Source organism: Eptesicus fuscus, chromosome 12 (genome assembly GCF_027574615.1).
Source record: "Eptesicus fuscus isolate TK198812 chromosome 12, DD_ASM_mEF_20220401, whole genome shotgun sequence".
In the NCBI taxonomy this organism is placed as follows: domain Eukaryota; kingdom Metazoa; phylum Chordata; class Mammalia; order Chiroptera; family Vespertilionidae; genus Eptesicus; species Eptesicus fuscus.
The window spans coordinates 81,217,723-81,231,082 of NC_072484.1; the positions used below are offsets into that span (position 1 = coordinate 81,217,723).

At 41.0% G+C, this 13,360-nt stretch overlaps 1 protein-coding gene across 3 annotated transcripts in view; it reads left to right on the forward strand.

Annotated features, from left to right (window-relative positions):
- The window catches only part of ARK2N (arkadia (RNF111) N-terminal like PKA signaling regulator 2N), a 67,980-nt gene that overhangs the window by 11,639 nt on the left and 42,981 nt on the right, over window positions 1-13,360 (forward strand). For all 3 annotated transcript variants that reach the window (XM_028135968.2, XM_008157990.3, XM_028135982.2), the window contains exon 2: window positions 12,097-12,877. In XM_028135968.2, coding sequence (XP_027991769.2) covers window positions 12,166-12,877 — 712 coding nt within the window. In that variant the 5' untranslated portion in view covers window positions 12,097-12,165. The remainder of the gene's footprint in view (window positions 1-12,096; window positions 12,878-13,360) is intronic.

A 13,360-nucleotide genomic window follows, 5' to 3' on the forward strand; every position in this document is an offset into this window, starting at 1 on the left:
AGAGGGTAGCAGGAAGGCTTTAGGATTTTGGAAATATTCTGTATCTGTGTGCTCACTAAATAGATATATTAATTTAAAAAAAGTCCATGAATTTACATACTTTTAAAAAAAATATGATTTTAGAGAGACAGGAGGTGAGAGAAATAGCCATTTATTGCTCCACTTATTTATGCATTCATTGGTTGATTCTTGTAAGTGCTGTTACCAGGGAGTCAACCTTGGTGTATTGGGATGATGCTCTATCCAACTGCATACTTACGATGTGTGTAGACTTTTCTGTGCTAATCCTATCCAATAATAGAGTAACATGTAAATTACCATCACTCCGCCACGCCCACGATTGGGCGGCAGGAGGCTAGGGGGCGAGACTCGGGGTGGCCTATCCGGCCATTGAGAGGCACGGATCCGCTGCCACTGAGGGGGGCTACCCTGCTGTTGAGAGGTGCAGGGGGCGGGACTCCCGCCCCCTGCGCCTCTCAACGGCCCGAGGCCGCTGAGGGGGCCTGCCATGGACACCCAGCTGCGCCTCTCAGCGGCAGGGTAGCCAGGTGTCCACGGCAGCCCCCGTCAGCGGCCGCGGACCATCAAAAGTGGGGGAGCTGTGTGCCTGTCTGCTCCAGCACCAGGCCTTTCAGAAGCCTCCACCGCGCCGGAGGCTTCTGAAAGGCCTGGTGTACCAGCGGACAGGCACCCAGCTCCACCGTGAAAAGCGAAAGCGTGTAGGGGACCCTACATGTGCATGATTCAATCATGCACTGGGCCTCTAGTATTTAAATAAAATGTTTCTTAAAAAAGAAAACAACTTAGAGGACAGAATCAATTTTGATTTAAAGAGCAGAGAACTTAGTACCCAAGTTTGTTTTATAGTGGCCTAACACCCACTTAGTGGTACTTTTGTAAATTTGTGGGTATAGATTTTTTTTGAGGGGGGTGGGGTGGCAGGAAGTGGGTAAAGAATTTAAATATTGAAAATAATCCGACTCATCTGAAAGGTAGATCTTTAGTGTGTTTCTTGTGGACTGTTTTTATGTTGGATACTTTTGTTGGTCACAGATATAGACAGAATTTTTATTTTTTTAAAATTATATATTTTACTGATTTTTTATTTATTTTTTATAAAGAGGAAGGGAGAAGGATAGAGAGTTAGAAACATCGATGAGAGAGAAACATCGATCAGCTGCCTCCTGCACACCCCCTACTGGGGATGTGCCCGCAACCAAGGTACATGCCCTTGACCAGAATCGAACCTGGGACCTTTCAGTCCGCAGGCCGACGCTCTATCCACTGAGCCAAACCAGTTAGGGCGACAGAATTTTTATTATCAATTTTAAATAAAGTGAAGGACTACAGTAAACTTAATCTTGAAAAATACTATGCAATAAATTCAATTTGAAACTATGTTCTCTAGGGAAGTCGGTATATGTGAGCCCTATCACTTGGTATTTGAAGCTAGATTAGATAAAACAGGTATTCTGTTTGGATTATCCTGAATTGCAAGGGAATAGACAGGATCACTTATAAGTTTTTTTTTTTTTTAACTTAAATTTCTTTGACAAGGAAGTGTTATAGCCTCTACTCTAGTGAGAAAAATCATTCTTGTTTTGTTAGTAAAACACTGACCCTCCAAAGTTACTTTTTTGTCTAAATATTAGGTTAGAATATTGTATTGTGCAAGAGAGCCAAGTAGGAATTCATGAATTTAATACTACACATGGAGAATCAGTGTAAGTTAACTGGTTCATATATATTGTATTTGAGGTATTAGCTATTTGTATTTCTTAAGAGTTCTAGGGTGGTGTTATAAAATAAACAGATACAGGAGTGTTAGCAATTAGAATGTACCATTTTACATGACTGTAGAGCAAAATCTTGCCTAGAAGCAATTTAATTTAATGGGCTGTGCTTGTGTCAGCTTGTGGTTTCAACGGAAAGTGCCTGTAGCAACATAAACTTGTAACAGAAAATGACTTAAGTTTGCATTTGTCACATCAGGAAGGACAATACAGTTTCAGTTTATTCATTCATGTTTGTGTCAGGGTAGTGGTGTTAAAGAATAGTTAATGATGGTTGTTGCTCACAAGGGGTATAATTGAAAGTGGTAAAATTGAAAGGCAAGGCTTTCTTATGTTGAATGCTCAATGATTTTATACATTGCCATGTCAAAGCCCTCAGGAGGGTTTCCTGTATGGTTGCTCTTAGATAAGATCCCATTAATCATGGTCCCTTTTTTTTTTTTTTTTACAGTTCTGAGTCTATAGGAAGTTATTAAACATGTGAGAATATATCTAAGAAGGAAGTCTTTCTTTTGTACGTGCTTTTTTAAAAAAAATATTTTTATTGATTTCAGAGAGGAAGGGAGAGGGAGAGAGAAACATCGATGAAAGAACCATTGATCGGCTGCCTCCTGCACACCCCCCACTGAAGATGGAGCCTGAAACCTGGGCATGTGCCCTTGATTGGAATCGAACCTGGGACCCTTCAGTCCACAGGCCAATGCTCTATCCACTGAGCCAAACCAGCTGGGGCTCTTCTGTGCATGCTTTTAATTGATATCTTTATATTTTTTTTCCCTGCAAGATAGCAAGATAATTCTTACCTACTATTTTATACAATAAAGCAACTCATTTGCTTTAAAATTTTTTATTTTATTTTAAAGTCTATTAAAGTCTTTTCTCTGTTCATTTGATGCTTTTCCTTGGATGAACTGTTATACTCAGCTACCATTTCTATTTTTATTGGTAATGTCCAAATCTGTATTTCAATTGTATATGTCAGTAACTATCCAAGGAATGATGTGTTCGATATACACTGAGTGGCCAGATTATTATGATTTCTGAACGCATAATAATCTGGCCACTAGTGTATATCCTCCTATATAATAAAAGGCTAATATACAAATTGTCCCCTCGACCAGGAGTTTGACCAGCAGGCAGGCCGGCTAACCACCCAAGTCCCCTCCCCCTGGCCAGGCTGGCTGGAAACCACCCATGCACGGATTCATGCACCATGCCTCTAATATCCTATCTAATAAAGAGGTAATATGCAAATTGACTGTCACTCCAACACACAAGATGGCTGCCCCATGTGGTCAAAGATGGCCGCCTCCATGTGGACACAAGATGGCCAGCCGGGGAGGGCAGTTATGGGCGATCAGGCCAGCAGGAGAAGGTAGTTGTGGGCGATCAGGCCAGCAGAGGAGGACAGTTGAGGGGGACCCAGGCCTGCAGGGGAGGGCAGTTGGGGGCGACCAGGCCTGCAGGGGAGGACAGTTGCTGGGGTCCCGATCTCCCCCCCCCCCTCCCCCCTCCCCCCTGCCCTGCAGCCTGCTCACCTGCATGTGTGTCCCCTGGTGGCCACTGCATGTTATAGTGCCTTAACTGATGCTGGCCCGGAAAACATTGTGACAGCAACTGCGCAATTTGCATATTAGCCATATATATATATATATATATATATATATATATATATATATATATATATATTTATTCTTGATGATTTTCTGTCTAGTTTTATCCACTTAGAATGAGGAATTGAAATACATTAGTGTTGAATTAGCTCTGTCCTTTTTATTCTGTTAGTTTTTGTTTCATGTATTCTGAGCCTGTTAAGTGCATATATTTTTATATGTATGTATACATGTATAATTATTATATTTTCTTATATATTAAATCTTGTATCATTATGAAGCGTCCCTCTTTGTATTGTAATATTGTCTGATGTTCATATAGACATTTCTGCTCTCCCATAGTTGCTCTTTGAATAGTATGTTTTCCCATTATTTCAATCTAGTGCAGTGATGGGCAACCTTTTGAGCTTGGTGTGTCAAACTTCGCCAAAAAACTGAGCATAACTCGGGTAGTGTGCCACTTTGAGGAAAAAACATTATTTCGCAAATGTTTCATCCTCAGGAGCAGCAAATGTTTCAGCGTGTCATCAGAAATGGCTACGTGTGTCAGTGCTGACACGCGTGTCACAGGTTCGCCATCACTGGTCTAGTGTATCTTTTTTTATTTGTTTGCTTGTTTATTTATTTATTTTTGTCTAGTATATCTTTGAATGTAAGTTATGTCTATTGTAGAGTTGGATCTTATTTATCTAGCCTGATGATCTCTCCCTTTTGATTGGAGTGTTTAGGCTACTAATATTTATGTAATTATTAATAAGGTTGGATTTACATTGCCATTTTGCTGTGTAAAATGTTTATTATGGGGATTTTATTAGTCGGTAAAGTACCAAAGGCTGCCCCAAGGAAGTAATATTTATTCTGATATTTGTGATGAGTACTGGCAAGAAAGCAGTCACAAATATAATTGTGAAAGGTCATAGATCTGAAAAAACTGTTTATGTGACATTCTTTATAGCTGGAGAGAGGTAGGGTGTGAGTGGGCCTAAATGAAAGGGGAGATGTGGCAGAGATTTTGAGCAGGGCAGAGCAGTCTGTTCTCTCCTCCTGCGGCCCTTTTAGTTTGAGAAATGGTCCATTTGTAGTTTGGAAATTGAGTATCGTGATTTGTTCTTTTTGACTCTTATATTCTCTGTCAGATTTTCTGTGACATATGTTCCATTTTTCACAAACTCCCAAACTTGCCTTCTCTTTCACCTTGTATTAAGCTTTGTTGACCAAGAATGAGGTCTGACATGAAACAAACTCCCTCTAGATTTTCACAGTAGCCTCATTCAGCCTTATACTTCCCACTTCCCTGTCTCCTCAGAGGGGGCAGTGTACTCCTTTTTTTCTGTGATTTAACTCTTCTACCTGTCTTCATCTTAGTTTTTTATCAAGTACAAGGACGAAAAAAAACAAAGCTCTATTTTGATTGTCCAGAATTAACAGCTGGTTTTAAAAATTATTACATGCAACCCTTTTTAAGATAAAGCTCAAGTGGCCTTTAACTACTTTCCACTTGGTCATCTCCCCATCTTAACCTTATATGGTATTAAAAAAATACTTTCTATATATGTGTAACCTAAAAAAGTGCTTCTTCATATTAACATGTCACATTTACCTTGTGAAAATGTTGTTCTGCTGTATGGAGAACAGGCCATACCAAGACTGAATACAGAGAGACAGGAGATGATTGTCGGTCATAACATTGGAAAATAAATGGCAGAGGTTGTGCTTAGAGTGATTGGCAATGGAGATGAATTATAGTGGACAGGCTAGAAATTTAAGGAGGTGGGATTAATAGAAATTAGTGAGTGATGGGATATAGTGAGTAAAGGAGAAGGCATTATCAAAAATAACCCTTAGGTTTTTGACAAGAGCAATTGAGATAATAGTGGTGTTATTTACTGAGCTAGAGAAGGCATTGGATGACTAATTTGGTTTTGGACATGAGATTGTGGTGCTCTTGTGAAATCTAAATGGAGATGTCAGGTGGCTATTTGGTAGACTTGTATAGAGCTCAGAGAAAGCCTGAGATGGAGTAATAAAATTACTAATATAGGGATGGTATTGGAAACTAGGTGTAGAAGAGGTCACTTGAGTGAGTGAGTAAAGGATCTAGGACTAGGACTAACTACTGAGATTTGATAGAGGAAGTTAAGCCTATAAAGTAGACTGAGAAGGTATTACAAGAAAAGTAGGAGACCTGGGAGATAAAGAAAGACAGTTTAAGGAGAGGGAGTGGGTTAGGCATAGGATACTGCTTAGACATTAGGATGAGGGCCAAACTGTGTGTTGGATTAGAGATATGGGGGTTTTTAATGACCCTGGTAAGAACTGTTCTAGCTTTATAGAAGCAGATATCAGATGGGACTGGGTTGGAGAGGGAATGTGAGAGGTAAAGAAATAGAGGGAGGGTGTTTAGACAGCTCTCTTAATAAGGGCTTTGAAAGAATAGTGGTACCTGAAGGGGGCAATAAGAGGTTGAGATATGCAGAAGGAGGATTTTAAAAAATGAAAGAACAGATGGATGGATGGATCTCTAGTTGAGTGTGAGATGTTGATGAATGCCAAGGAACAATCACTAATGTAGGGCTTGAGGGAGGTGAGAGGGGAATGATAATATAACATACACTGTATGTGTGTATGTGTGTGTGTGCGTGCGCGTGTGTGTGCGTGCGTGCATCCCTCAGCCCGGCCTGCACCCGTACACAGTCTGGGACCCCTTGCTTCTCCTTACTCTAGGCTCGCTGCTCCTTAGCACTGCCATGGAGGTGGGAGAGGCACCTGCCACCGCTGCTGCACTCGCCAGCCATGAGCCCGGCTTCTGGCTGAGTGGTGCTCCCCCTGTGGGAGCACACTGACCACCAGGGGGCAGCTTCTGCATTGAGCATCTGCCACCTGGTGGTCTGTGCGCATCATAGCGACTGGTCGGTCTGGTCGTTCTGCCATAATGGTCGCTTAGGCTTGTATTACATATACTAGTGGCCTGGTGCCCAAGATTCGTGCACGGGGGGAGAGGGTGTCCCTCAGTCCAGCCTGCACCCTCTCCAATCTGGGACCTCTCAAAGGATGTCCTACTGCCAGTTTACAAGGATCGGGCCTAAACTGGCAGTCGGACATCCCTCTCCCAATCCGGGACTGCTGGCTCCTAACCGCTCACCTGCAAGCCTGCCTGCCTGATTGCCCCTAACCACTCTGCCTGCTGGCCTGTTCGCCCCCAGCTGCCCCCTGCCACTGGCCTGCTCGCCCCCAAATGCCCCCTCCCTTGCCAGCCTGATCACCCCAAACTTCCTCCCCTGCCGGCCTGCTCACTCCAAACTGCCCCTTCCCCCACCCCGCTGTCCTGATCACCTCCAACTGACCCCCACTGATGGCCTGTTTGCCCCCAATTGGCTCCCCTGCTGGTCTGCTTACCCCTAATGGCCCTGCCCCCCCCCCCCCCAGCCCTCCCCTCTTGGCCTCTAACTGCCTCTACCTCGGCCCCATCACCATGGCTTTGTCCAGAAGAACATCCAGAAGGTCTCCTGGAAGGTCTCCCAGTCTAATTATCATATTATCCTTTTGTTAGTATAGAGGCTTGGTGCACGGGTGGGGGACAGCTGGTTTGCTCTGAAGGGTGTCCTGGATCAGGGTGGGGGTCCCGCTGGGGTGCCTGGCCAGTCTGGGTGAGGGGCTGATGGCTGTTTGCAGGCTGGCCAAGCCCCCCTGTGGGGACCCTCACCCCATGAGGGCGTGGCCAGCCTGGGTAAGGGGCGGAGGGCTGTTTACAGGTTGGCCACACCCCCCTTCAGGGTGGGGGTCCCCGCTGGGGTGTCTGGCCAGCCTGGGTGAGGGGCTGATGGTTGTTTGCAGGCTGGCCACGGTCCCTGATGACCCAAGCTCCCAGCCCCTCCATTTTTTCTTTTCTTTTTCTTTTTTTTCAGCGCCTCCTTGAGCGGAGGCCAGGGCCAGCTGGAAGCAGATAACTGGGATTTATTTATCTTCTATAATTGAAACTGTAGCCTTAAGCGGAGGCCAGGGCCCACCAGGGCAGGCAGGAAGCTTGGCTTCCTCCATTGCCGGGGGCAACGTAAGCCTCCTGCTCACTCCAGCTCCATGGCTGCCGCCATCTTTGTTGGGTTACTTTGCATATTCACTCCTGATTGGCCGATGGGTGTGGTTTGTAGGCATAGCAGAGGTACAGTCAATTTGCATGTTTCTCTTTTATTAGTGTAGATATCCATATAGAAGAGGATTGTCTTTAGATTAGAGGGAAGAACAGCATGGGGGAGATGTTTTAATCTTATTTCATTGTAAATTTTCAGTGAACAATAAACCAGAGGGTTAAGAACATTTTATCTCATTTAAAAGCTGCAATTTCCATTTGATGATTCTCCTTTTTTCACTGCCATCTACCTTTGACTACTTCTACTAGAAAAATACTTTTTCCTTCCTACTAAAAACAATAAATACTCCCCCTATCCCCTTTACCAAAAGCAGTAAATCTGGTTGTTTGGGAAGATTAATCGGTACATATGACATCTTTCCCCCCTGTATTTAGGGCACTTTATTTTTATTCCAAGGCAGGGAGTGATGGGCCAGCATCAGTTGGCAGAGCATAAAAAGTATGTCAGAGCTTGTATTCCCACTTCCTGTGACTTTCCCCCCCTGTGTTTTATGAATTATGACAAAATTCCAGTATAGGGGAAAATTCTAGTAGAATTTACTGACCACATTTGACCTGAAGAGTAGTTGGTGTTATGAGCAGAAGCATAGCTTCTTTTTCTTCAGAAGACTTTTCAGTAGACTATTGTGTTAGAGTGGGTTTTTAAATAGATAATGCTTGTACGTGATGCAAAATTCAAGAGGTACAGAACTACATCCAGTAAGAAGTCTTTGACTTCTATTTCCTGATTTATTTTCTTTTGTTGCCAAGGTAGTTGGTGTTACCATTTTCATCAGGATCCTCCCAGAGAGACTGTGCATCTATAGATAAACTTACATATAATTTTGTTCCTTATATACACAAATGGTATAATGTACATTTTTTATTTATTTAACCTTACATATTGAACATTGCTCCATATTAGTTTATAAAGAATCCATTCTTTGTGGCCACATTGCATGGACATACCATGATAAGCTAATTACTTGTGTCCTATTTATGGTTGTTACCCGTATTTTTGATAGATTTGGACATATATAAGTGGTTTTTAGCTAGCAGAAGTCATTATATATAATGTTTTTATTACTATTTTTTTTTTTTTTTAAGAGAGAGAGAGGAAGGGAGAGATGGAAACATCAATGAGAGAGACATCAATCTGCTGTCTCCTAGATGCTGAACTGTTGAGCCACACCACCTGGGCCAGAAGTCATTATAAACCTTAAACACTTAAATTTAAGGAAGTTGAAATGAAAGATAATTATTTGATTTGTATGTCATTGAAAGACATTGATATTGTAATGTTTTCTTACAATAGATTCTAGATTAATTTGTGTTACCCACACAGTTTATTTACAGAAGAAACAAGAGTTTTATGGTTATTTTAATAAACTTAAAATTTTCAACTCAATGTTATATTTTGAAAAAGTCCAGTACCTTCTGCTCTTAGAGTTAATTTGAGACTTGATGCTTGTGCTTTATGGCTTACATTAATTTCATATATTTCTCAGATATTTCAGCTTTAAGAAAAAGCTTTATTCCAGAATATATAACCTCATTCTCTACAGAAGAATTAACTCTCATTTTTATTCAATTAGAAGATCTTGGTTTATTCCTCATTCCTGGGTGTATTTCATATCTATGATTATTATTTTTTTAAGTTTTGAATTTGAGATCCTGTAAGACTATTAAGACTACATTTTTTTTGTCCTGGATGTTAATAACATGTTAATAAATTATCTTGTATGTAATACAAATGTCTGTTGGAATCCCATAAAAAGTATGGCTAGCTTTCTCCTTAATATAATGAGTTTAATCTATGATTATTATTATTTTTTTTCCCTATTTCCTTTATTTTTTATTTTTATTTTATTGATTTTTTACAGAGAGGAAGGGAGAGGGATAGAGAGCTAGAAACATTGACGAGAGAGAAACATCGACCAGCTGCCTCCTGCACACCCCCTATCGGGGATGTGCCCGCAACCAATGTACATGCCCCTGACCAGAATCGAACCCGGGACCTTTCAGTCCGCAGGCCGACGCTCTATCCACTGAGCCAAACCGGTTTCGGCTATGATTATTTTTTAAAATAGTTTTTATTGATTTCAGATAGAGGAAGGAAGATGTGTGTGTGTGTGTGTGAGTGTGTGTGTGTGAGAGAGAGAGAGAGAGAGAGAAACATTGATGAGAGAGAAATATTGATTGGCTGCCTCTTGTACATCTCTACTGGGGATGAGCCCGAAACCTGCGCATGTACTCTGACCAGGAATCATACTGGTGAACTCTTGGTGCATGAATGACACTCCACCAGCTGAGACATACTGGCTGGGCAAATATTTTATTTCCTGTTTGTGTTGCCAGTATGCTTCATTTATGACACTGGCAGTTTGTTGGTTTAACTTTTATTCTCTCTATTGGCTTTCAGAGGTGTAACATTCCTTTTGTAATGGTGTTTGGAATAAAATTTATGCTTATTTTCATTTAATTTAAAAATTACTGATGATGCAAATATGCTTATGAAATAGGCTACACATTGGGTTGTTTTAAATTAATAAAAACATTCATAGACACTAGGAACATTTATTTTCATGAATTAATTAAGGAAACTTCCTTCAAATGCCTGTTTTATCAGTAGCTGAGATGAGAGCCATGAAAAACAGTCAAACAAAAAACCCAGGTATAGCCCAGCCGGTGTGGCTCAGTGGTTGAGCATCGACCTAGGAACCAGGAGGTTCAATTCCCGGTCAGGGCACATGCCCAAGTTGCGGGCTCAATCCCCAGTGTGGGGCATGCAGGAGGTAACCGATCCATGATTCTCATCATTGATGTTTCTATCTCTCTCTCCCTTCCTCTCTGAAATTAATAAAAATACATTAAAAACAAAAAACCCAGGTATATAGAAAAATTTGTGTTCATACTAAGCAAAAAGTAGGCTTGGCATGTTAGATTAATAAAAGGTTTTTTAGATATTTTCTAGTTGCTGCCTACGATATATTTTAACTGTCAAGTAACCTGGAGTCAAGTGATGGAGATGTCTTTTTCCTGATTAATTTGAGAGAGAGAGAGAGAGAGAGAGAGAGAGAGAGAGAGAGAGAGAGAGGAGAGAGGAGAGACAGACATTGATTTGTTGTTCCACTTAGTTATGTATTCATTGGTTGATTCTTGTATGTGCCCTGACTAGGGATGGACCCTGCAACCTTGGCGTAACAGGACGCGATGCTCTAAACACTGAACTACCCGGCCAGGGCTGATGATGTTTCATTGCACCTGACTAGTATGCTATCTAGCTTAATATTTTGTCTTTGACCTATGGGACATTATGATAATTGCCTTCTTTAACATCACATATTATAGGGTGAGGTATTTACTTGCTTTGCACATTTTTAGCATCCTCTTAAAAACTGTCAGTTAATAAAGTTTACACTGTATAGGTCCTTACTCTGGTGGCTAAAGATTATGTCCTGTTTCTCCATGATTAAGTGGAATTGTAGCACACACAGTGAATAGGGTAATAATGTTAGGTTCTAAAGTTAGCATATAAGGTGGAAAATGTGTGTAGGGTATTTTCTCTTAAATCCCTTAAGTCCGTGGTTGGCAAACTGCGGCTCGCGAGCTACATGCGGCTCTTTGGCCCCTTGAGTGTGGCTCTTCCATAAAATACCACGGCCTGGGTGAATCTATTTTGAAGAAGTGGTGTTAGAAGAAGTTTAAGTTTAAAAAATTTGGCTCTCAAAAGAAATTTCAATGGTTGTACTGTTGATATTTGGCTCTGTTGACTAATGAGTTTGTCGACCACTGCCTTAAGTCATTCTTGGAATAGAGTGCATTAGGTTTTCTGGGTTCACAAAGTAGTTGATCTGTATTTAGTGGCTATTGTTTATTAAATAAAACATGTTTAAACACTAGACTCATATTCAGCGTGATAGTACTGTGGGAACTAGGAGTACTAAAGAAATAGCAGAGTCAGGCCTTTCATCTTAATGCCCTCTAGAACTTCTATTGGGAGGAATGGCAGACAGGTTCAATGCATATAATTACTTTGTTGCGCATTTGCCAAATGCACCTAGTTGAAGGGTGTTTTTTTTTTTTTTTTTAATATAAGGGTACATTGAATTCGACTCTACTGTAACTTCCCCTTTGCCTTTCTTTGATGATTTGAGTGTAAAAGTAATCATTTCATTTAACTTGTTTTCTAGATCAGTTTTTAAGCATTCTTTTCCATTTATATTAAACACAAAATGTACATAATTAACTATATCATAATTTTGAGAATCTCTTAAACAAATGAAATTAAGTTTTAGAGTTGAAAATCCTTGTTTGATTGCTTGCTGTTCATGCAAGTTCAGGAACAGAGGATTAATATTGTGCCATTTTTGGTAGCTGTGTATGCTAGTATTTTGATAGTAATAAGTCTTTTGAATTTGACTGTTGATGAATATATTAAGGCATATATATTTTAAAAGCCTGAATGATGATAACTTTTGTTACCCACTTAGAAAGGTAGGCATATTGTGTTAATTAAATAATTTTTCATTTCTTTTTGTTGATTTTGTGTGTTTTTGCCCAGGTTGCTTTCCTGTTGCATCTTTAACATAGTTTCCCTGACCCTGCTCCATGATTAACTCAAAAGTTTGAAATGAAGATGGAGGAGGCAGTGGGAAAAGTCGAAGAACTTGAGTCTGAAGTCCCACCAAAAACATCCAAACAAGAGACAACTAAGGAGGAAGATGGATCTGTAGAACTGGAATCTCAAATTCAGAAAGATGGTGTAGTGGATTCTGCAGTTCTTTCTTCAATGCCTTGCTTGTTGATGGAACTGAGAAGGGACTCTTCTGAGTCTCAGTTAGCATCCACAGAGAGTGACAAGCCGACAACTGGCCGAGTTTATGAGAGTGACTCCTCTAACCACTGCATGCTTTCCCCTTCCTCTAGTGGTCACCTGGCTGATTCAGATACATTGTCTTCTGCAGAAGAGAATGAACCCTCCCAGGCAGAAACAGCTGTAGAAGGAGATCCTTCCGGCGTGTCTGGTGCCACAGTTGGGCGCAAGTCTCGACGTTCCCGATCTGAAAGTGAAACGTCCACTATGGCTGCCAAGAAAAACCGGCAATCCAGTGATAAACAGAATGGTCGAGTCACCAAGGTTAAAGGTCACCGGAGCCAAAAGCAAAAGGAGAGAATCAGGCTACTGAGGCAGAAACGGGAAGCTGCTGCACGTAAGAAATATAACCTGTTGCAGGACAGTAGTACCAGTGATAGTGACCTGACTTGTGACTCAAGCACGAGCTCATCAGATGATGATGAAGAGGTTTCAGGGAGCAGCAAGACAATCACTGCAGAGATACCAGGTAGAGGATGTTTTTTAAACTGACTGTAGAGCACCTGATGGCATTTCTCAGCTTTCAGGCTCAGTTAAATGAGTGACACTTGAAAAAATCCAAGAGACCTGCAGCTCTGTGTAAATTTGAAGACTGCAGTGTATTAACAAGACATGGCCAATTAAAAAAAAAACAAACCTATTCTGAGGTTTCCAGTGCACTTTAGCACATTAGCAAAAAAAAAAGTTAATGATAGGGACAAGATTATTTTTAAATAATGGAATTTCTCATGTCTCTTTCTCTGTAACATATTACCTGAACTTTCATCATTGCTTTTTTTTAGCACTGCTTAGATGTAATACTCACTGCTCAGCATTATTACTAAGTACATTATCCTCAGGAATAGGCACCTTGCTTTATTATATAGCCACTACACTTGACCTTATGGTGTCTGAAATCACATGTCTTATCGTTCGTTAAAGTTCTCTATGTTTCTCCTAAAACAGTAGTTTT